General features: G+C 39.8%; 1 protein-coding gene across 10 annotated transcripts in view; it reads left to right on the forward strand.

The window, feature by feature from the left end:
* Positions 1-24,292, forward strand: part of ATG7 (autophagy related 7) — a 233,960-nt gene that overhangs the window by 61,167 nt on the left and 148,501 nt on the right. For all 10 annotated transcript variants that reach the window (XR_004300397.1, XM_032411938.1, XM_032411940.1 and 7 more), the window contains exons 15-17: positions 1,285-1,400; positions 6,117-6,192; positions 19,197-19,277. Coding sequence is in view for 9 of the 10 variants with exons in the window: in XM_032411938.1 (XP_032267829.1) it covers positions 1,285-1,400; positions 6,117-6,192; positions 19,197-19,277 (273 nt within the window). In the remaining variant the exon portion in view is untranslated. The remainder of the gene's footprint in view (positions 1-1,284; positions 1,401-6,116; positions 6,193-19,196; positions 19,278-24,292) is intronic.

Raw genomic sequence — 24,292 nt, forward strand, 5'->3', positions numbered from 1 at the left:
AAGATTGTCAGATTTAGCAAGTGAAAATACAGGATTCCCAGTTAACTTTGAATTTCAGGTAAATAATATTTTAGTATGAATTTGTCCCATGCAGTATTCAAGACCTGCTCATATCAAAATAATATTTGTTGTCTATCAGAAGTTCAAATTCATCTGGGTATCTCATATTTTATCTGCTAACCCCAGTAGGAGAGGGGAGAATACTTTAACCTGACTACTCATAGTGTAAGGTGGGTCAAATGTGAAAGTGCTCTGAACAGCAAGCAGTACACTGTTCAAATGTAAGATTCTATGGAGTTAATGCCACCACGCAAGGCACAGTGTGTAGGAATGGTCTTTTATAAGAACAGATAATCATTTCCAGTGAAACAAAGCATAGGTGTTTCCGTACCCTTCCCTTCATTTTCCCCTTCTTTAAAAACTTGTTCCTTAATAACTCCTACCTCTTTTGGATGACTGGCTTTTATGTCCTCCCTGTATAAAGAAAAAAAGATAAATATTCTCCATGTGAAGAAGGGTGACTTGATAACCTTCATCAGTGTTTTTATAACATACAGCTGGTCCCATTATTTCATCATTACCAACAAGTAGGATTAAGGGTCAATTACAGTAAAGTTGTATATGTTCATAAGGTGAAAAATTCAGAGTCAAAATTATCTCTAACAACCTCTTAATTTTCCTGAAGTTGGAAGATTAGAATTTCTTTGGTTGCACTAATGAAGGTTTGTGTTTGGAGCCTTGTTGTAACAAAAATACTTGTATTTCAGCCCAGGGATCACACTCAGTGTGACACGATGTCCACACTGTGAGAGGCCCACAGGAACTGAGGACTGCAGGAAAGGCAAATTATTGTCCCACATCACAGGCACTCTGAGGCATGGCTCAGTTAGAATGGCAGGGCAGAATCATTTGCACTATTCAAATGATTATTTGTTTCTGTCTCTCTGTCCCTCAACTACCAAGCACATTAGGGTTGATTTGAGTCAGTTAAAAGAGCACGTGATGCAACTCCATATATGGGGCCTCTAGGCCCCTAATCTTTAATTTGTTCATAACTGTTACTCCTTTTAGCAAATTACCTCAATTTAGTTACCTAAGTTGTATATCTTGTTTTTCTTGGTATTTGCAAGAAGTGGTATTATTTGAGACTGAATGTTCTTTGCCCACAGTGAGTGAGCATCTGGTTATGTTACATAGCTTTAACATGGAGGAGGTTCGTGTTTCAAACAGCACGGTTGAGTGGACTAGAACTTTGAGCACACATCAATGATTGTTTCTCTCTAGTCAACCAGAGACCGGACCTTGGACCAGCAGTGCACTGTGAGCCGCCCAGGACTGGCCATGATTGCAGGAGCCCTGGCCGTGGAATTGATGGTTTCTGTTTTGCAGCATCCAGAAGGGTGAGTTTACTGTTTAGAGATGGTCGTTTACACAAAGAAAGCTTTTGTGTCTCCCTTGGCCTTTTCTTAGCCTGACTCTTCTGAGAATTGTGTTGCTCTTCCTGTCTTCAAAAAAACAAGGCTGAAAAACCCAGTCTGATTCTTTGGCCTAGGGGAACTTGTCATGTGATCTTCGGGGCTATATCTCTGCAGCCTTCTGGAATTGAACTCTCCTGGAGTTATTTGGTAACTGATGATAAGGAAGAATAAACATTTTGGTGGGGGCCTTAGGGACCTTCATGCTTTTATTCTGTTGGTAGGTTTTGATCTCCTTAGCCCTGAACATTTGTAAGGCAATACATGAATCACATGTGATAGAAATTGCATTGGGCTTTATGTAACATCTTCAGCGACTTGGCCAAATAGGACTTTATTTTGCTTATGCAGCAAGAAGCCTAGAGGCAGGCAGTCCAGAGTTGGTACAAAAGCTTTGTTATGCCATCAGGGACTCAAGTTCCTTCTTACCATTCACTCAGATACCCTTAGCTTTTTTCCTTATGCTTGCTACCTTGTGGTCACAAGATGACTACTCCATCTCCAGTATTGCTTCTGTGTTACAGTTAAGAACACATGTGAGCTCGCTTTTAAAGAGCTTTCTTAGATTGATTCTAACTCCTGTATCACATGGCCACCCTTTGCTGCAAGGAAGACTGACAAATATGGTTGTTTTTTCTGGGCACATTACCTCCCTGAATAAAGTTGTGGTAAGATAGATGTGGAGAATGGATGTTGGGTAGGCAAACAGCAGTGTCTGCACACTCATTTTTTTAAATTATGTATATATTTTAAACCCCAGAAGAGATTGTTATATAGTGGTTTCATTATGTTTGGCTGACATTTTCCTTTTTTGTTACTTTTCATTTCCTTCTGTATCTTTGAGCTTCCAGGCAAGGCTATTATCCTTCTGCCAGAAGAATGCCCTTTATTATTTCCTTTAGGAATGTTAGTGACAAGACACTTCAGTTTTTGTTTGAGAATGACTTTATCTTCATAGTTGAAAGATATTTTTGCTGGGTATAGAATTGAAGATTGGTGGTAATTTTCTTTTAGCACATTGAGAGTATAATCCTGTTGTCTCTGGTTGCTTTTGTTGTTGTTGAGGAGTTGAGTGTTTATCTCACTGCTGCCCCTCTGATACAGTTTGTTTTTCTTCCTCTTTCCCTGCCCTTAGTTGCTTTTTAGGTTTTCTCATTGTCTTTGGTTTTCAGAAGTTGGACTATACTAATACATAAATACTTATGTATTTATTCTGGTTCTGCTCTCTAATGCTTCTTGAATCCATGGCTTGATGCTTTTCATCTGTTGTGTAAAATTCTCAGCCATTATCTCTTAAAATATGGCTTCTGCCCCTTTCTGTCTTCTTTCCTTTTGAGTCTCTAATTGCATGTCAGAATCAACCTATGCCCTTTTCTGTATTTTCCAGTATTTTGTCTTTCTTTGCTTCAGTCTGCCAATTTGCTTTTGGCTTATCTTCTAGTTTTCTAATTCTTTCTTCTTCTGTGTCTAATATGTGTTAAACCACCCATTGAGTTTTTAATTTTTTTATGTTTCAGTTATAAAAGTTCCATTTGATCTTATTTTATACATTTCCTAATCTCTTCTGAAATTGTGATTTTGTTCTTTTTCATTCCTTGAAAACATTTAATTATGTTTTTCTTTTAAGTCTTAGAAGATATCTCCACTATCTGGATCTCCTGTGATTCTGTTCCTCTTACCTATTGGTTTATTTTTCATTGTTTGTTTTTTTGGCTTTTGGTTATGTATTATCTCCTCTAATACCTGGTATTTTTCCTTTTTTTTTTTTAGACAAAACCTTTTGATTATGGAAAATTTAAACATACATGAAAGAAAAAACATATGTAAAATAATAAACCCCATTATATAGACCACCCAGCTTCAACAGTTACCAACATATGCCCATCATCATTTATCTATATAGCTATCCACATTTTTCTCTTCCCATTGGTTTATTTTAAAGCAAATCCAAGATGTAGCATTTCATTCATAAAAATGTATCTTTTTAGTGTGTATCTCTACTACTTTACATATAAAAATAAATTAAAAGTAATTCCTTCACATCACCTCATATCCAGTTAGTTTTTAAATTTCCCCAGTTTCTCAAATCTGCTTGGTTATTATTTATTTATTTATTTATTTATTTATTTATTGGTTATTTTTGACTAACTACTGGACATTATATATGAAAAATTGCAGAGATGATGTGATTTACATTTCCTTCTGGCAAACTGCTAGGCCAAATAGATCAGTCCTAGAATACTTAAGTCCAATTAGGGCTTGTCTATTTCTGGTTCACTCTTATTCCTAGGATGCAACCCCCATTGGTCCCAACCCAAAGTCTGGGATATTTTTCATGATTCCTCCTTATTGGCAAACCTTAAGCTGTAGTTTTTCCTTCCAGTCCATTTGTCCATATAATTGTCCATATAACAGCTTCTGATCCTATAGCCACTGCTTTTGGAGATTGGCAATCACTTTATGACAGAAAGTTCCCCTTGCAAATGCCTTGTTGACCTCTATGGGCTTCTCTCCTCTCACAGATCTCTTGGCTCTGTAATTCTTCCCTACTTTGGTGGCTGTCATGCTTTCAAACAAAGGTTTTAATACTGTATCTAGCTTTCTGTTTGTTTTCAGTGGAGGGTTGGTCATGACCACCTAGCCTACCAATGCCATACCAACTTTAAAATGGTTTTTTTTTTTTAATTTATTAAGCACTCATAGTGTACTAGCTTGCATGTGAGAGTAAAGAAATGAGCAGGCTGGTATGTTTTGTTTCAACTTGACCTTGGCTTTAAGTAGTCTATATGTTTACCATACTGTATATGTGTTACATTAAAGACACAAAGCTTAGGGGCGCCTGGGTGGCTCTGTTGGTTAAGCAACTGCCTTCGGCTCAGGTCATGATCCTGGAGTCCCGGGATCGAGTCCCACATTGGGCTCCCTGCTCGGCGGGGAGTCTGCTTCTCCCTCTGACCCTCCTCCCTCTTGTGCTCTCTCTCTATCATACTCTCTCTCTCTCAATAAATAAATAAAAATCTTAAAAAAAAAAGATATAAAGCTTAGCACAGTTGTAATCTGGACACCCTATCTGCTCCAAGCAAGAAGATCTTACTTAATGACCTATAAACAATAGAATTAATTCATCTTGTAATAAATAGAAGTGAGATAAAATTAAATTAATTTCAAGAATAGAGCCAGTAATTTTAAGAAAGAAAGAAGGAAAGAAAAGAGGAGATGAGAAAGGGGTGAGGGAAAGAAAAGGAAAGGAAACAAACAAAAAAGTAGAAGAAAAATGATTAAACAGTTTAAGATTCTCTCCATATCTGCCCAAGGCTCTGCTGCCAAGTGTCAGCAAAGGCAGACTGAAGTCAAATGGATATTTACACCTGACTATCTGACAAATACACTGTAATTTATTTTATTTGTCAGACACTTATTATATAGTGCTTACTGTGTGCTAGGCACTGTTCTAATCACTTTGCAAGAGTAACTCACTTAATCTTCATAGCAAACCTATCAGGAAAGAACTATTACCTGTCCCATTTTTGAGGGGGAAATTGAGTCATAGGGAGGATAAGTTGCTGGAATTCACATAGCTGGTAAGTGGTAAAGCTGGGCTTTCACTCAAGGCGGTTTTGCCCCAAACTCTGTTTTTAATCATCCCGCTATGCTGTTTGTAACAGAGGCAGGAGAGAATTGAATTTTGAAAGATTTGTTTTTCCAATTCTCAGAAATTAACATTGAATATTCTATTTATTTTATGACTCAAGAGTTTTTCTACGCAATTGAAAAGACCTCTGTACAACGTTGGTAGCATACATAGCTAGTCTAGGTGTAACAGGTAAATGAAAATAAGCAGCTTTTTTTTTTTTTTTTTTTTTTTTTTTTTACTTCCTCTCATCTCTGTTATCCCCCTGGGCCCCTGCCTTCTAAGTGTAGTAGTGTAGTGTGGCCTCCTGACAGGGCGAATCTGGAATAAAGTCTTGGAGAGCCAATTCTGCCATTCCTTGCCACTGGCCCCTCTGTGTGCAGTGTTTGCCCTGGTTGTAGGCTGAAACCAGGTCCTATATCGAATGTCTTCTCTGCCATAAGGAGACATCACACTGTCGTTCAGGAAGGAGTGCATCCGTTCTCCTACCTAATTAATTCCTCATTGTTCTATCTCCTTCCTCCATTTTTGTAGCATTCATATCACCTCAAGTTAAGGTTGGAAAGTTTTCCATTTCAAAATTTCAGTACAAAACTGTGCCCATGGTTTTTACAAGACTATCTCAGAATAAGGGAGTTAACATTAATCTGCTTATCATGTGCCAAACATTGCACTTGGCAGTTTGTCTAACTTATTCCTAATTTATGCCTCATAAAGGTCTTATTCCTGTTTTATAGTTAATGGACCCAGAGCAAAAGAGAAGTTAACAAACTTGCCTGTGGTCATAAGCTCTGGCCTTTCTGACTCCAGAACTCAGGCATTTTTTTGTGTGTGTGCTCTTCTTCCTCTTTCCCTCCCATAGAAATTAGGTTTTTGCTAGCTCGTGCTGTCCCACAAGGGGCATTTTTGGTTATCCTTGTAAATCTCACAGGACCCCCCCCCATCATTCTCACAGGTGCTAAACATAAACTTTTATTAAACAAGCACCTCTAATTGTTTTCTTTTTTCAGGGGCTACGCCATTGCCAGTAGCAGTGATGACCGCATGAATGAGCCGCCAACCTCTCTCGGGCTTGTGCCTCACCAGGTTAGTGATTTGGAAATGAAATCATAATTCTGGACCTGGTCCCAGTGGTTCAGGGGGAACACATGTGGGGTCACTTCACCATACCATCAGCTCAGTCCACCACTTTTCCACCCTCCTTATTCTCCAGCTGCCTTGAGTTTCAGGGGGAGTGCTTTAAGACTACCTGGCAAGTATCCCATTCTGCAGGGGTGGTGATGAGGAGAAACCATGAATAAGCTGCATCACCCAGAGTCTTGGACGCCTTCAGCATGTTGACTAGAGGTCTCGTAATGGAGAAGAAGCAGCAAGAACATACTCTGGAATTGGCCCAGATGACAGTTTAAATCCCAGCCCTGCAGTTAATTAAGATGGCCTTCCTTGGCCAAATCCCTAAACTTGTCTGAGCCCTTGTTTTCCCTTCTATAAAATGGAGACAGTAATGCCTCCCTTGTGCGGTAGTTACAGAGATTAGAGACGGTGGGTGCAGAGGGCTCAGCAGTGGTGCCTGGAGTGTCATAGGCCCTTGGTGAAGGATGCTTGCTATTTTTTTGCTGTTCTTTATTATTGACTCCCGAGCCACATAAAAGGCCTTATGGGCATGCATGGGAAAACCATTAGAAGTGTCAAAAAGTAGGGCCTATTTTCAGAAAAAGAATCTGAAGCATCATGAGGAAGATCTATCCCATAGAGAGGGAAAGAGAAAAAAAGTGGTAGAATGAAAATTTCAAATTCATGTTGCCTTGTCACTAGTTTTTGTTACTGTGTTTTTGGAGGAGTGAAGATGTTTTCCAGTCTTACTTTCTGGAAGTCATTTCTGTAGGTGCCATCTGTGTATTTCAGTGTGTAAGAGGAAGGCTGTCTCCACACGTGAAGTGGTGACAGTGCCCGACAGTCCCGTCTGGGGCTTGTGAGGACAGGCTCACAGCTGAGGGCAAGAGCAGGATGGCCCACTCAGCCCATGTTGGTCTCCCCCTGCCTCCCCACCTCCTGCCTCCTGTCATCTAGGACAGCCCTATCATTTTCCAGTTGACTGTGAATCAGAAGAGGGGAAATTATTTGCCCACAGTCACAGAGAGGTAGTGGATGAACCAAAACGTGAACCTAAACTTGGCACGCCTACTGGTGCTCTTCGTGAGGTGTCATGAATGAAACTTCATTGCCCATTGGGAGTGTTACCTTCAGGTCGCTACTCCAGCCCTCCTGCAGGAAGTCACCTGTCAGACACCTTGTGTTAGGTCACTTACCCTCCCAGAGCCTCACTTTCCTTATCAGTAAAAGCAGGTGGCTTACCTTGTGTCTGGGATGACGTCTGTGATGAGGCTTTGCAAACCATAAAACACAGTGCAAATGTGGCTTTTCCAGCCTGTCTCACAGACTGTGTGCCACCGTGTGGCATTTATTTGACATGAATGTGTTCATCTTTTTATAGAAACATTTCAGGCAGGACCCAACAGACACTGTAATAACCCTCCATCATAAGCAAGCTGTCTTCTAGAGCTGACCTCTGCTGTTTACGCTCGAATCTCATTCGAATCCCTACCCACTTCCCCTCTCCACACGGCTCTGTCCCTTTCTTCTGACCTTGAGACGTGCCCTCATCGCCCTTACAGATTTCATACTGAGAAGGGCCTTAATTAAATTTTCAGTCATGCCCCTATATTTCTCTCCTTTGAGTCCTTTATGTTAAATCACTGCAGCTGTAGTTTTCTTAGTGCTGAGGCCAGAGGGCAAAGCAGTCTCTTTACAGAAGGGGTCCAGTGTCAAAATGCATGTGCCCATGTTTTTAAAGTACTATGGCAACTAATCCCTCTCAGTGTCATTTACCCCCATTGAGCCTCGCAATTGTTTGTCATTCACCAACTCTTCTAGTTCTTTCTCCTCGTTTTCAAATGTCTGAAGGATTATTTTGGTTGTTGGCCATCTCTTCATTTGGTCTTTTCGAAGGCTGAAGAATAACCCAGCCATATATGGGAAAAGCCCAGTGCTTGTGTGTGATTAGTTGCTTACATTATTTCAAGTTTCAAGCCTTTATTTTTAGCTACTATCTAAAAAAGACAGTGGAGAAAGAACTTTAAAATTAATCAGGGTTGTGTGGTTCCTATTTATAGGCTTTAAATTTCTTCTTTTTTTTTTAAATGGAGTGAGTCCATTTATGCAACTGTGTTTTGATTAGGAGAACACCGTTTCCACAAAAACACTGGGCTCTGTTGCAGTGCCCTGCTGCAGACTCAGCACTTCCCTCCTCCTCTTCCTGGCTCTCCAGATTTCCTCTTGGAGAGGAACTTGGTAAACCCCATTGTGTGCCTTGCATATAAAGAACGACCCGTGAGTTCCTGGGCTTGTTTTTTTCTGTTCCCCGAAGGAGAGTGTGTGTTAATTGGCCCCTGTGGAATGAGCTGTAGTAGAAAAGTGATAGCCCTTGGATAGGAATCACAAGGCCCCCCAGCAGCAGCTCATTGTGTAATCTGGAGAAAGTTGCTTAACTTAGCCTGTGGGCTCTGTGTCTCTGCTTTCCCTGTCAGATCAGGGAGGCCTGAGGATGACTTAGTTGATCTGCCTGTGGGACCACAGAGAGAATTTGGCCCATCCAGAGATTGGCCAAGTGTAGGAAAAGGCTTGAGTAGGTCCTGATATTCATGACAGTCGGCCTGAAAAGAGCCTGACTGATTTTGAAAACCATGAGACCACCATTTGAAGGTAGAAAACTAGACTTATGGGTTTATTCTTTTTTAAAAGTGTCTGGCCAGTGTACATGGATGGGATTCTGCAAGCAGCCCGCAATGAGCGTAACCCTCTTTCGGTCTGTATAAAGCACATCAAATCCTACAAATCATTAAGTATACAACTTGAATGATCACAAAATAAATACCACTCATTTTTTTTAAAGATTTAATTTATTTATTTGTCAGAGAGAAAGAGAGCACAAGCAGGGAAGCTGCAGGCAGAGAGAGAAGCAGGCTCCCCGCTGAGCCAAGAGCCCGATGTGGGACTCGATCCCAGGACCCTGGGATCATGACCTAAGCTGAAGGTGGACGCTTAACTGACTGAGCCACTCAGGTATCCCAATAAACACCACTCATGTACCCAGCACACAGATCAAAATAAAATGTTATCAAGCATCCCCAAAGCCCCCTTCATGCTTCTTCCATTTATTATTGCATCCTTCCTACACAGAAGCAAGCATCCCTTGACCCTCAACACTGTGGGAGACTTTTGTCTAATTTTGAACTTTTTGTGAATGAAATCATATAGTATAGTGAACTCTTTGGAGTTCGGCTTCTTTTGTAGAAGGAACTTTTTCATTGCAGATCTTAGCATAGTATTGTTCCTTCTGCTTTCCATCCAGTGAGATCTTACAAAAAAAAAAAAAGTTGTCTTTTCCTGGCTCCTGGGGTGGTGGCTGAGTTCCATGAGGTCAGACTGTTTTTCTGGTTCTTTGGTGCGAGGCACAGCTCAAGAGTTAGAAAATGTACAGGCCACTCCTGGTATCTCCAGGAAGTTGGTTTTGCAAGTTCCTGAGAGATCCTGAATGTGACGGAAATTGGCAGCCTGTGGGAGCTGCTGATCATTTGACTGGACCTCCCTCAGAAAATGAAAACCAAGGGGGCAATACAACAGTCCTCCAAACACCACGGTCATTAATATAGCAGTCAGCTTTTATCCCACTTGTGGACCAGGCAGTTCACATTTTTTGTCTTTGGGTGAATGTACCCTTGGCTCTCAAGTACTGACGAATAAAGACTCTGAATGTGTATGCCCTTCCTAGGGGTTTGGACTTGCCAACCCCATGGTTCTCCTGGGCTCTTGAATTCTTTCTTTTAATTACTTTCAGAAAAGCAGACAAAGGCGGAACTGGGCAGGACCCTGGGAGAGACCTGGCCTGGGAAATCTCTGAGACAAGTCCGAGATAGAGCCCGGGTCCCTAGCCAGGCCTTGGGTTGCTAGTTATCTGGCCTGTCTGCACAGGCTATGCCCCCAACAAATCCTCAGGCCTTTAGCTTTTAACAAGCTCTCTTTACTTTGCTCAGAAATGCTTATCACAGTGTGCCTCTAGGGATGTGGATGGACTGACTGCTAAGGAAAGAGATTAAGAAGATAAGCAATAAAAGCCCATTTCCTGAGATGTAGCCCAAGAAAGGGAGTCTCCTTCCGCCTCTGGTTCTATACCCTTCCACTTGATGATAACGCGAATGGCAGGAAAAATGAATAGTCTAAATGTCTGCTGTTTCTCTGTATCAGATGTTATAGTTTGTGACCTATCCATCCTCCCAGACCCCCTTCCATTCAACCATCCCTTCAGCAGATGATTCCCAAACATTGTGCCAAGCACCATGATGTTCAGAGAAGTTCAGTAACTGGTACAAGGGCACCCAGTATTTATTTCCATACCCCCAAGCCATTTGGATGTGGTGGAACCTCATTACAGAGGGAGGCCCCTGAATAGAAGGAGGGATCTGGGTACGAGATCTGACAATGTCTGTGCTTTCTGTGTGGAGCCCTAGAAGAAGAGAGGGTGATAGGTCTTCCTTGGTACATGACAGAGGGGATGAGTTACACATAGTGCCAGAGTTCACATGTGTCTTAGAGAGCATGTCTTGTCCAGAAGACTTGGGCATAAGTTTATCAGTTCAAGGATGTTACTTGTGCCCCACGAGTTTTGCTTACCTAATGAGGCTGTCCTGTTTGAAAGGTCCTGTGTGGGAGGCAGCCTGTAGGCTTTGTGTTACATAGATCCGATTAGAATCCTAGGTTTGCTTCTTAATTACGTTTTCATCCATTAATTCTTTAGCTTCTTTTACAAAAGATTTGAGGCAGCTCTTGTCACTTGTTACTGTGTGGCCTTGGGCAGGTTACCAATCCTCTCTGAATTTCATGTTTTATACAAGTAAAATGGGGATAATTATATAATAAACTCCTAGAATTAACATACAGATTATATCACATTTACTAAGCACTAGCACAGTTCTGGGCACATAAGGGATACTAGTAAATTTTGGTTTTATTTTCTCTTTCACTTTTAATTAAAATGGTGAAATGGAGCTTCTGTGCTCTCCAAAAAAGGGAGTTACAAAGAATCTTCATAAAACTCTGGAAGCAATGAGTGCATTGGGAAGGACTGAAAAGATTAGCCAGCTCCATTCTGCAGGATTTTTCTAGGAATGATGCTGGCTCATTTCCAGCTCAGTTCTTCTGGCCCTTGGTGACTCCAGTCGGTAACGAGAGGTGGATCGTTGGTAGTCACTGACGCCGTTGTCTGAAACGAAGAGGACTGTGCTGTGCCTGGGGGGTTGCAACTGCTCCACTCCTCATTTTGGCATTGATTTTGATTAAGACTCTTTTCAACGTCCAAGAGTAACCTCTTGGAGTGTGGAGTTCGTTTTTATTTATGCAAACTCCAAGCTCTAGAAATGTTGCCAGGTCTGCTGGAAACTGGTGTGAAGTCAATGCAGCAGGCTCCACTGTGGCCGCACTGTGCCCGCTCAGCATGGCTGTTTGGGGGCATTGGCCCTCCGCTTCCCAGCAAGGCAAGGTGGGCCTAGAGCTCGGGCTGCTTTTACTCCGCTTTCGTGTACACACTGCCAGTGGCAGCCCAGAATGGAAGCGGCCCCTTTCTATTCCTGATCTATTTATTTTGTAGCCAACTAGGCATAAATGACTGAAGATAATTTCATTCACCCAGGCCCTGATAGCCGCCATCTAGGTGTTGAGTTTTTGTGTTTTTTTGCAGGACTTTTTGTTTGTTTAATTCCCATGGCCTTCTTTGTCTTTCCTCCTTTCTTTTTATTTCCCCCGTGCTCTGTAGCTCTCTTCCCCAGGCTTTGGAGCCTGAAGGAACAGAACTCAGATTGCTGGCTTTGCCACTGGGTGGTTGTGGAACCTTGGGCAAGCCACACTTCCCTGAGAAGGTCACAGGATGCTTGTGAGAGTAAATTGAGATAAATGTGCGAAAACACTCAAGAATACAGGGCACGGGGATGGCACTTGATAGTGCTTTCCTCCCTCCCTTCCTGTTTTCCACATTACTCCAGGACATGCCTTCCCGCACAGCTTGCAAGGAGAGGAGGGAGCAGCTGTTTATGCGAAAGGGAAAAAGGAGAGGGGTAAGCACTGCAGGGGAGGTAAAAAAGAGGCAGAGAAGATGGGTGAGAAGGGTGCTGGTGAGTTTGAGGACCTGTAGGGCTGCAGGCGTGCCTATAACATAGGGCTGGGAAAGCACGGTGGGTGGGGTGGAGGGGAGGTAGTCAGGATCCGACAGGCCATTTGAAAGGCTTGGATCTTCACCCCAGGGGTAGTGGAAAGCCAGTGGAAAGTCATGAGCTGGACATAACTTGGTAAGATTTGTCTGCTGCCTGGAGAATGGACTGGAGGAGATCTGAGCGGGTCTGGGTATAGACTTGCAGTCGGCTAGCTTTCAAGTGGAAGACAGCCTAAGCCAGGGGTTCCCATGTCTGGCTGTGCCATTTCAGAGTCAAATTTCCCGGCCCTCTTCCAGATCCACTGAGTGACAGCCTCCAGGGACGTTAGGCATTTGAGAACCACAGCTTCAATCTATTTAAAAAAAAAAATGACTTTTTGGTGGCATCCTATGGGACAAAGTACATTACTTGTCAAGTTAACACAGACCGAATCCTGCTCTTTGAACATGCCTTTGAGTTTTGTGCTCCCACCAACTCAAGTTCTGTTTCCAAAAGGACCCTTGACACCTTGTCGCTGGCCCACACCTCCAGCCCAAGCAGGTGCTCCTGCCTGTGAGCCTGTGGCGCTAATTAGGCACGGCACAGGTGTGCCTAATGATGTGGGGCTGGGACCGCCCACTGTTCTGCTGGGACAGCCAGGAGGGAGGCCAAAGAGAGTTTAAAGGCCCTGCTCTGAGGCTTTTGCATATCTCCTGCCCGTTTGTCTGTTTTACTTCTCTGGGTGAGGGGAGCTTGTCCTTACAAGGCCCTGTTAAGCCAAGGGCAAATACCACCAGTGCCTCACTAGTATTTGACAATGGAGATTTCAGCTCAGGCTGCTTTCGTCCTTGACGGGGCCTGGGGGCCATGAGAGCTAAGGGAGCCAAGAAACCACAGCTAATTGTATTTCTTCTAGGTCCTGTCATTCCCGGGTGGGCTTTTAAATATTCAGGAGGGTAGCAAAGATACATTGTAGAGCTGGTTTGTGCATGAAAATTTTTTTTTCTTAGAAGGCAACACAGGAAACTGATGCTGGAGGTTATTTTGAGGACGAGGGGGTTGGGGGCAATAGGGACTTACACTTTTCATTTTATGCGTTTCTCTACTACTTTGAAAATGTTAGGGTTATAAAGTGTTTTTTAATTACCTCTTTTGAGGTATAATTTATATATGCTCATTTAAGTGTCCATTTTAATGAGTTTTGACAAGTGTATACACATATATAACCACCACCCCAAGTGAAATGTAGAATATTCCCAATCAACCCCAAACTTTCCTTTCTGCGTTTTCCCAGGTAAGATCCCCACCCTCAACCCCAGGCATTTCCATATGGGCCATTTAAATTTCTTATTTTTTTCTGTATTAAGAGGAAAAAAACTTAATGTAAATTTAAAAAATAAAATGTAGGGAAGGAGGCAAGGTTTGGCCCCTCTAAGGAATCTCTCTTACTAGCCCCAAAGCTAGGTAGAGAGGCATGTGTGTCTGTAAAATCAGCAGTTTTCCCCCCTCAGTATTCAGAGGAGGCCATTTAAAAGGAAGTTAAATATTTAAGTATTTTTTTAAAAATAAGAAAATGGGAGTAAGTATCCTGTTGGAGCATGGGTTATTTTTTGTTGTTGCTCTTTTGTTTTCTGTCATGTGCTTATTGTTTTTATATATTTATAGGTAGAGTTAAATTTTTAAAATAGCTGTTTAATGCCTACTTTCCTGTATGAAAAGATTGACAGCAAATACTAGTAATAGAATAAGACTTTTTAGTAAACTGTGCGCAGTCCCAAAAGTTAGAGAATTTACCTTGAGCAGTGTCAAGAGGCCTTACTTGTTAGTTCCTGTGTGGATGGAGAAATGACTTTAATATCATTTCATAAAGCCTTTTCATTTGAATGTTATTTTAGATGTGGGCAAAATCAGGTAGGTGTGGGGGTGCTATTTTTAGAAAACGTGGAAAGAATGAGAGCTTTGCTAAAAGCTTTCATCTGTTTTCTGACCTCTAACAGGTGATGTTGAGTGGTATAGAGCAAACCACAGGAAAGTGTAAATAAGGTTGGTAACTGAAAGCTCCTGTTTCACATGCTTGCCTGATGAGAATCACCTGGGGCTCTTGTTAAACATACAGATTCTCAGGCCTTACCCCAACCCTTTTGAATAAAGTTCCAAGAGATTCTTCTTTCTGCTCAGGCAAGTTTAGAAAAACACTGAGCATATTGCTTCACATACTTCGCACACTTCTAAGTAGGAAGCTGATGGTGAATTTTTCCCCACCCAAGCTAAGGACAGATTTTTAAAACTTCTTGGATTGTGAACTGGGGACTGGCCTCTTACATAGGTGTGAATGTATTTATTAGGATTTTGCATAGGGTACCTGGATTTTAGATTGCTCTGCGATTTCTATGCGTGTCTAAGGAAGGTGCTAAAATTTTAAGTAGCAACCTCTGCTCTTTAAATTTTACACATTTCTTTTAAGATTGAGGGAATGCAGAGCATATTGTGGAAGTTCAGTGCATTTTTTAATACTGGGGTTTTAAAGCATTGTTGATAGGGAAGGGCTTCAAGTTGCCTGGAAAATGTGAATGGTGCTAAGTTGGAGTTTTTTTGTGGTTTATTTGGGACTTGTTTTCTCTGTATAGTTCAGATATGAATAATTTGGTAGGCTTCGGGATGTTTGTGTTTTTCTCATTCATTCATTTCATAATAATATGTAGTCTCTCTTATAAGCATATCACTGTGCTGTGGGCAAATGCAAATATTTCAACCTGTGTCTTGCCCTTTAAAAGCAAGAGAAATAAATGTTTTTGTTAGGTATAGCACACAAACTGATGCTAAAGTTCATATGGAAAGGCAAAGGACCCAGAATAGCCAAAATCTTGAAAAAGAAGAACAAAGTTGGAAGACTCACGCTTTGCCCGTTTCAAAACTTACTACAAAGCTACTATAATCAACAGTGTTGTACTGTCATAAGGACAGATATATAGATCAACAGAATGGAAATGAGAGCCCAGAAATGAATTCTTATATTTAGGGTCATTTGATGACCATTCAATTGGGGAAGAATAGTCTTTTCAACGAAGTGTTGGGACAACTGGATTTCTACATGCAAAGGAATGAATTTGGATGCTTATCTCACACCATATACACAAGTTAACTCAAAATGCATCATAGACATAAATGTAACAGCTAAAATGACAAAACTAGAAGAAAACATAATCCTCATGACCTTGGGTTAGACAGTGGTCTCTTACATACGACACCATAAGATAAAGCAACCAAAGAAAAAATAAATAGGATTTCACAAAAATAAAAAGTCTTGTGCTGCAAAGGACACCATCAAGTGCAAAGACGACCCACAGAATAAGAGAAAACATTTGCAAATCTTATCTGAAAAGAAACTTGTATCCACAATATTTTTTTAAAAACTCTTAAAATTAAACAATAAAAAAAATTTTAAATTTGTCTAAGAATTTGCATAGTCATTTCTCCAAAGAAAATGTACAAATGGTCAAGACGCACATGGAGAAATGTTTAACATTTCTCTTAGTCATTAGAGAAATGCAAATCAAACCGCAGTGAGATACCACTTCAGACTCATTAGGATGGCTGTAATCAGAAAGACAATAACAAGTGTTGGCCTTGTAGGCAGGAATGTAATATGGTACAGTCACTTTGGAAAATAGTTTGGCAGTTCCTCAGAATGCTAAACATACAGTTACCATGTGACTCATTAATTCCTAAAATAGTGGGAGCTATTGTATATACCCAATTTTGTAAATACCCAAAACGTCCAACTGATGAATGGATAAACAAATCATGATATATCCATATAAGTACAACAAAAAGGAATGAAGTACAGATACAGGATATAATATGGGTGAAAACATGCTAAGTAAAAGAAGCCAGTCTTGTATGATTCCATTTATAGAAATATGCAAAATAGACCAATCAGTAGAAATAGAAAGTAAATCAGTGGTCCCCAGAGCCTGGGGAAAGTGAAGAATGGGGACTAATTGTTTATGGGTTCTGGGTTTCTTTTTGGGGTGATGAAATGTTTTGAAATTAGATATTGGTGATAATTGTATTATTCCATGAATATACTAAAAGCCTCTGAATCGTAGCCTCTGAATCGTATACTTTAAGACGATGAATTTTATGGTACATGAATTATATTCTACTAACCTGTTGGGTTTTTTTAAATAACTATTCCACAAGGTATTTAATGATAAATATCAAAAAGAAGGATTTCAAAAAAAGAAAAAGAAGGATTTCATGTGATGGAGACAATTATCTCTAAGCTTGATGGTAGGTAGATTAAGGATTTATGAAAGGTGTGTTTGCATTGAGTGGCTTTTAAGGAAGGTGGAGATTTGGCTATGTAGCTGTTTCCAAAAGGAAGGGTTCTGAGTCATTTAAGACATAATCAGAAAGGCAGAATGATCCCAGGTTAATGGGGGGATCTTGAATGCCAGCATAAGGAATTCTCTGCCGTGTTTGTTTCAGCTCTAGAAAGTTGATAAAAAAGTGACACACTGAGGAGCTGTGTTTTAGAAAAGTTCGTCAGTGGCAGAGTGTGGCATTATATGGAAAGGAGGGAGCTCACCTGTGGAGATACCCATTAGGAGTCTGATGCATTGGGTTTGAGAAGAAGGCTTTCCTTTTTAAAATTACCTAAAACTAATTACTTTGCACTCTGGGCCTTCTGATACCAACTTGGTGAATTTGAAAGGCCTCACACACACGTTATTTTACTTCATTTCCTGGTAAAATGAATCATAGTTTCCTAGTAAAGAGCTGTCTGGGGGTGCTAAACAATAGTGTGTGGCCCATGCGTGGCCAGTCCATTCATTTTGGTTCCGTTTTCTTCTGTTGCTCACCACCTGTGTTTTTGTTTTTATTTTTTTCTTTCCTGGCTTCCTTCCTGCTCCTAACTTGGTCTTCTGTCTCCCTTGCCTTCAGCTTTACTTCCCATCTGTAATCATGAGACAGTTTAGCAGAGAAAATTACCAGTATTTCTTTATATAACATAAAGCTTGATATCAGCTGTAGGAGAAAAAAGAATGAAAACTTTTTAGTGAAGCCTATATGGAGGCATTAACATAGGCTATATCAATGAACATTTTAATGGAAAATGTACAAAATATGGTCACATTTTGGAGGGGAGTTTTATATAAAAATATAAATGTATAATATACACATATAAAATATATGCATATATTATATATATATAAATGTAATATAACAGTAACTGAGGTGTGAGAAGGCTCACTTTGAGAATTCTTTTAAGCCTCTAACTTCTTGATCTTATGAGGATCTCAGCATTCCCATTTATGACCTGTTAAAGTCTTTCCTAGAACTTTGATGTCTCCTGATTTGATGTCCTGAATAGCGAACTTAAACCCTGATTGTGCCTCCAGTATTGTATAATGAAATGGTCACCACACTCCTGAGATTTAGGGAACTAAAAGATTGTCACATTTTCAGAGGTTCCCAATGAGGCCATCTAACTAATACCTGCTATCTAATTTATCATTTCTACCAAACGTTCTTTTAATCTTGGATTACATTGAAAAGGGTATTTAAAAGATAGCCATAGCCATGTCTGTCCAGGTTCAATTTTCCAGTATGAACACACAGTTAGACTGTTAGGTGCACTGTGGGCATAAAGATGAAGTTATCCCAATGCAGAAGGAAGCCTTTTTCTTTAAAGAATTTGTCAGGTTTTGTTTGTTTTTATTTTGGGAGAAGTGTTAGTAGGGTAGCTAAAGGCAACAGGGATGTGTGGCTGGGTTCTTTTGCTCTTTTCAGGTGAGACTGTTAATTTGTGTTGAGACCTAATATTGAAGACAAACCTGTGATATCCTGAGAGAAAGGGAGGAAGTGGGAGTAAGGTAGGAGGAGGGGGTTAGACCATGTTTAGAGTCAAGATGCCTACTTTTGAATCTTAGCTCTGTCGCTTTCTGTTTTCCTGGGCCAAGTTGCATCACCTTTCTGAGTTTTATCAACATAAAATGGGGACAGTTGGGAAGATCAAAATAACTCATGAGAGGATTCATTCATGTTGTCTGATTTACTATAAATGCCAAGTCCTATGGAGACTTCACGGAGTTTACCATTCATATTTTTCATAATTTCATAATTTTTTTCAAAATTTCATAATTTTCATAATGTTAATGATCTACACAATAGTTTGACACTTCCCATTTGGCATAAGTATAGTTCTAGAGAGGTATAATGTTGTCAGTAAATTGCTTAAAGTGTTTGAAACCTGGTTATAGCCGATACACTGAAAATGGCAGTCAGTTGTAGTCTAGAAGTTTATGCTCGAGGTGGCGCTGTTTCCCCATAAATTTGGTGATGTTTTGTATTTTATCCCTATCTTCCAAGTTAACCAAATAACTAGATATATATTTAGAACCGTCTCTGCCTGGCACAGTCCCCACGCCTTCTCACCTGTGATGCTCCACCCAATATCCTATCCTACATACACACACTGACCCATATTCACTATAACTTGTATATGACCGTTGAGTCATCATAAACTAGTTGACCGATTGTATTTTTTAAGATATTTATTACAATGATACTTTACAGTGTAGTGATTTCTTTTTGTATTTTGGATTTTTTTAGGTCTCAAATACATGGAAAGGTTGTAGGTTCCTAACTGAATAAAAGACATGATACAGTTCTTCCTCAAACTGATTATAGTACAAGGAAAAATATCCATGCTGCACTTCATTTTTGCTAGTAATCCGTATGAAGACCATCATATTATTTCCCACTTCTTGTCAGAAACTACAAATACATTTCATAGGTATGGGCATTCTGAGCTTGATGTCAATTGTTTTGTTTTGTTTTTAGATCCGGGGATTTCTGTCACGGTTTGATAATGTCCTTCCTGTCAGTCTGGCGTTTGACAAATGTACAGCTTGTTCTTCCAAAGTAAGTCATTCTGCATTTGAGGGACTTGTTTTTTAAAATGAACCTATCACCCTTACCAGTGAGAGGCACTGAACCCAACTGAGGACTTTTTTGAGGGGGAGGAATGGGGTCTAAAAAATTGGAAGGAATTTGTCATTTATGTGTATTCATTCTCACAGGGAAACCAGCCTGAAAAAGTTTTTTTATAGTGTACAAAGAGAGACTGAATTAGATATTGTAGTTCTGTATCAATACTTGCATCACAATAATTTGAATGTGAACTTCACTAGGTTTTGTTGCTCCCCAGAAGTTCCTTGCTCACATGGACCACTATAGAGCAATTTTTAAGTGTTCCTTAGAGGAGGGGGATACCAGGCAGTCCTCATGGTTTGTCTTTTGGAGATCTACATAATGACAAAAAAGTAAACAGATTAGGGGCCTGGCTAGGGAGCCATAAAAGAACCCCTTCAGCTTTGATCTTTCCAGAGGCTCTAAAAATAGAGCTGGTATGTCTTCCATTGTAATGGGAAACGGCTGATGTATCTCAAAACTACAGTGATGGCATCTCATTTTTTAATAGGCCTAGAGATAGTCTGAGTTATTTGTGCCTGTATACTGTGTGTTTATAGCTGTTTTTTCTTTTGTATGCTTCTAAGCCATTGATGCCCAGTGATTTAACCTGGGCTTTTAAAACTAAAGCTTCTTGGTAAGATTTTCATGTTCAAGTGTTATGCAAAATAGTGTTGGGGTTATTAATCCCAAACTCTGGCCTCTCACTTCTGATTCAGGACTTCTTTGCCATGGAGCCTACATCTGGCAGTATGGAAGGGATTGAATTCTGGGGAAGCTTTTTTTTTTTTTTTTTTAAGACTTTATTTGGTCATATCCTATGAGAAGCACAATCCTAACCACTCTAAAAACTTAACTCAGATTTGAGAATGCTGATAAATTTGGTTAATTTTAGGTGCTGAAACATTTAGAGTAATTTTTTTTCTTCAAAAAGTAAACCAAGCTGTTTTATCATTATGCATCCCAAGTGTCAGCATTGAGATTTAAAGCTTACCATTTATCAGTAGTTACCCACGAGCTCATTCTTTTTGTTGTCTCTCTGAGGTATCATATCTGTTCAAGTCAAGGCCTCAAGGGTGTCTACTTCTGTCTTCAGAAATGCAAGTTTTAGGATTATATGCTTTTTAGTGAGCACATTTTTTTTTTGAATGGCTAATTGGTCTCAAAATAACTTGGCAGTATTAATTTTCATACTGAAATCATTTGGCACAGGTGCCAGTTCTTCTGTGGCTTTATGTAGATCAGGCGTCTCAATGAAATAAAGATAATTGGGTTCTGTAAGTGAAATGCAAACACTCATTCTTTCTTGTTCTCGTTCTAATTAAATTAGCCCTTGAGATACTGTTTATGAAAGAATCACAAGCATACCAGCTAACTGAGGTCCCCTCTATTCTTTGAAAGAGAATCACTTTGCATTTTTCTTTCACACTTATTATAAGCATTAAACTAAATATAGGTATCACTTTTTTGTTAGTGAAGTTAATTCCTCTTGGTGGTCATTCTGAAAGTCCTGCTTTACATAAACATGCTAGACGATTTAATACAAACGGCCTTGGATTTTAACAGCTGTGCTATTCCCATAGCGATCACTTTTCATGTGGTCTGGGTATTAAATTTCTTTTGTGCTGAAAAGGTTGCTTCACTGGTGCACGTATTTCCTTACAGTAGAAACACAGCATTTACTTACTTGGCTAACTTCTTTATTCGCTTAGGAGAATGTCATTCTCTATTATCTGCAAACCCAACATTAATACTTTGAAATGACAAATCCAATTACAGTTTCATCTCTGTGCATGTGAATTTTTCTTAATGCATACTTAGCATAATATTTTTATACTGAGTCATATCATAGTTGTTATTGTTTCAGAAAGATTCTTTGGGGCTAAAAATGACTTTTTAAAAATTCTCCTTTGATATCCATGAAGTAATTTTTTCCTTTGGTAGTTTTTGGTATTTTGCCTCCTCCCTCCCGCCCCCCCAGGACCAAGGTCATACTTGTATCTAATTTAACACAAATACAGAGAGAAAGATGGGGGGAGATAGAATAAGCTCTGCTGAGTAATAATGCTCTGTTCATTACCATATTTATATATATGTATAGACCTCTTATAAGGCCTGAGGTGGGGAAGAATACAGTTCCCTACTGTGTCAGGGAAGGCCGAATCATTACACACAAGTCATTTCTTATCTTGTTTTGTTTTAACTTGGCATGTAACCAGATGAATTGTTCCATCTTACAGAAAAAATACTGAAGAATCTGGAGGGAGTAGGGTAATGAAGAGGTGTTTTCATTCCAATTTCTGTTTATTGTCTTACGAGACTTTCTTAACATGATGGTATCTACCACAGAATTTCAAAAAATCTTATTTGAAGCTATATGAGTTGTTTTTAGTTCTAAAAAGGAATTTAGAGCCAACTGAAGCTTTTGTGGATTGCTAGCAGGGGGAAAAATAGAATTTAAAACCAATATTCTTGGAAGAATTTCTCATAATATATTGAATTAGTTATTATTAGCCTTTCATCTAAATATTTTGGGGGGAAGTTAGGGTATTTTTTTGGTAACTTTATATTTTGATATAATTTTATACTTACAGAGAAGTTGCAAGAATAGTACAGAGAACCTCCTTATACTCTACCCAGATTGACCAATTGTTGGCATTTTGCCCCATTTGTATATGTGTGCACTCCCCTCCCTCCCACCCTGTTTCCTCCTCCCCACCCTTCTCTTTTTCTTTCAACTTTGAGAGTAAGTTGGAGAAATTGTGGTCCTTTCCAACTAAATATTTCAATGTGTATTTCCTAAGAAAAAGGATATTCTCTTACCCAAACACAAGATATTTTCAAATTCAGGCAGTTTAATGTTGCCACAATACTGTTATCTAATCCACAGTCTGTATTTTAAATGTTGTTATTTGTACCAGTAATGTTCTTTATAGGTTTTTTCTCCCAGACCAATTCAGGATCCAGTTCAGGATCAAGCATGCATTTAGTTGTCATATCTCTTTGGCTTCCCTCAATCTGGAAAAGTTCCTTATCCTTTCTTTGTCTTTCTTAACCTAAATATGTTGATATTTTGCTATTTATTTTGTAGCATTTCCCTCAACTTGATTTTGTCTAATGTTTATGATTAGAGTCATGTTATGAAACTTTGGCAGAACTACCAAAGATGTGATGATGTATCTTCATGTTAGGAGGCACATGATGTATTTTATCCCCTTTGGTGATGTTAATTTCCCCCTTTCTATATTTGTAACTACCTTCCCCAACCGTGAGAACCTGACTCTTACTATCCTGCATGTATTTACTCACTTGCTCAAGTCTAGAATATACTGAAAGTAGTTTCAAAATTGCTAGCTCATACCACTGCAGAAAATCAACCTACTAATTAGAGTTCGATTTTTGTGCATGGTTCTTTTTTTCTAGGTAAAATTTATATACAGTGGAAGGCATGAATCTTAAGAGATAACAATTCTGTGGGTTTTGACAAATGTATACATGCGTGTAACCCACATTTCAGTCAAGATCTAGAATGTTTCCATCAACCCAGGAAGTCCCCTTGTCTTGCCCTTACCAGACCATCTCGAGGAAGGAGGACAATATGTTGAATATTGTGACCATTTTCTTTGCTATAAGGGCAAGGTAGGCACCTTCTGGTATTTTATGCAACAATAGCCTAATTTCTCGGTCCCAGAAGTTGACTAGAAACTTTTCTCAAATCTGTAGTCGGGAGCAGGGCTGTGCCTGAGGCGACTGCATGTGGATATTCTTGTTGCACAATCTGTCACCCACAACCTTTGTGATACTGCAGGAATAGCCTTGCATGAAGAAGCAGGCCCAGTCTTGGTTTTCATACCATCTGGGACCTGCCCACTGCACAGATGTAGCAAGCTGTGCCCAGAAACCTGATCTGGGGATTTTAATTAGCAATTAGCAACCCTAATAATACACTTTGGTGTTTACCATGCCATGGGCTCTTCTGTTGATGGGTTATGATTAAACTTCCCACAGTGACTGGCTATTAGCTTTTTGTGTGTATGTGTACGTGTGCCTTGAGTGATAGAGAGGGTATGGGAATAATACACTTTGGCTGGTATCCTCATGTAGTAAATTATATGGTTTTTTGTGTTGTTGTTTTTTTTTTTTGCCAACCTGTCCATTTATTTTTTGATATTATGTAATCCTAACGTTTTTCTATCCTATTTCTTTGTTACTTAAGAAGTATGAAATAACAGTACTCACTTTAGCTATTTAAACTTTTAGAAAAACCTCTGTCCCAAAGCAATCTGTTGCCTCAGGTTCTACAATTGCACCCTTTTGAGGATAGAAAGGCGAGTCCTAGATATGTAAAAAGAGGTTAAAATCTTGCTGTATGGCTGTTAGCAGGTATTCATTTATTCAACTGCCATTTGAGTTCCTGCTGGGTGCTAGAGATACAAAGATGATTAAAAAGAATGCTATTTAGAGGATGCGACAGACCTGTAAAGAAGCAATGATCTCCCTTATATAGTGATATGCTGTGCAGTCAAGGTGCATCATCTGGTTGTGGTGTCCTAGTTCCCATTAGTTTTTCAAATAGGAGAGACCAGGGGTGGCATTGCAGAAGGGGACTTCTGAGTTGATATTAAAGCGTGAGTAGGAATTTCTAGAAACACACGGGAGTTAGAATAAGAGGGGAAGTCATTGTAGACGGGGAATTGCATGAACAATAGCCAGAAGAAAGAAAACATGGTACATTTATGCAATTGTTCAGGATAGCAGTTGTGACAGAGCATCAGACATCCAATTCCCTATGAACTATCCTCTCTGTTAGGTGCCATTTCAATTTCGGCTATTCTTGAGTTGGAATCTAGTGTACTTTGTCTAACATTTGAGGCTGCCGTTTTGAATTTTACAATTCCATATAAAATTGTTTCTCACCGGGGCGCCTGGATGGCTCAGTCTGTTAAGCGGCTGCCTTCAGCTCTGGT

This window comes from Phoca vitulina, unplaced genomic scaffold (genome assembly GCF_004348235.1).
Source record: "Phoca vitulina isolate PV1807 unplaced genomic scaffold, GSC_HSeal_1.0 scaffold13, whole genome shotgun sequence".
Taxonomy (NCBI): domain Eukaryota; kingdom Metazoa; phylum Chordata; class Mammalia; order Carnivora; family Phocidae; genus Phoca; species Phoca vitulina.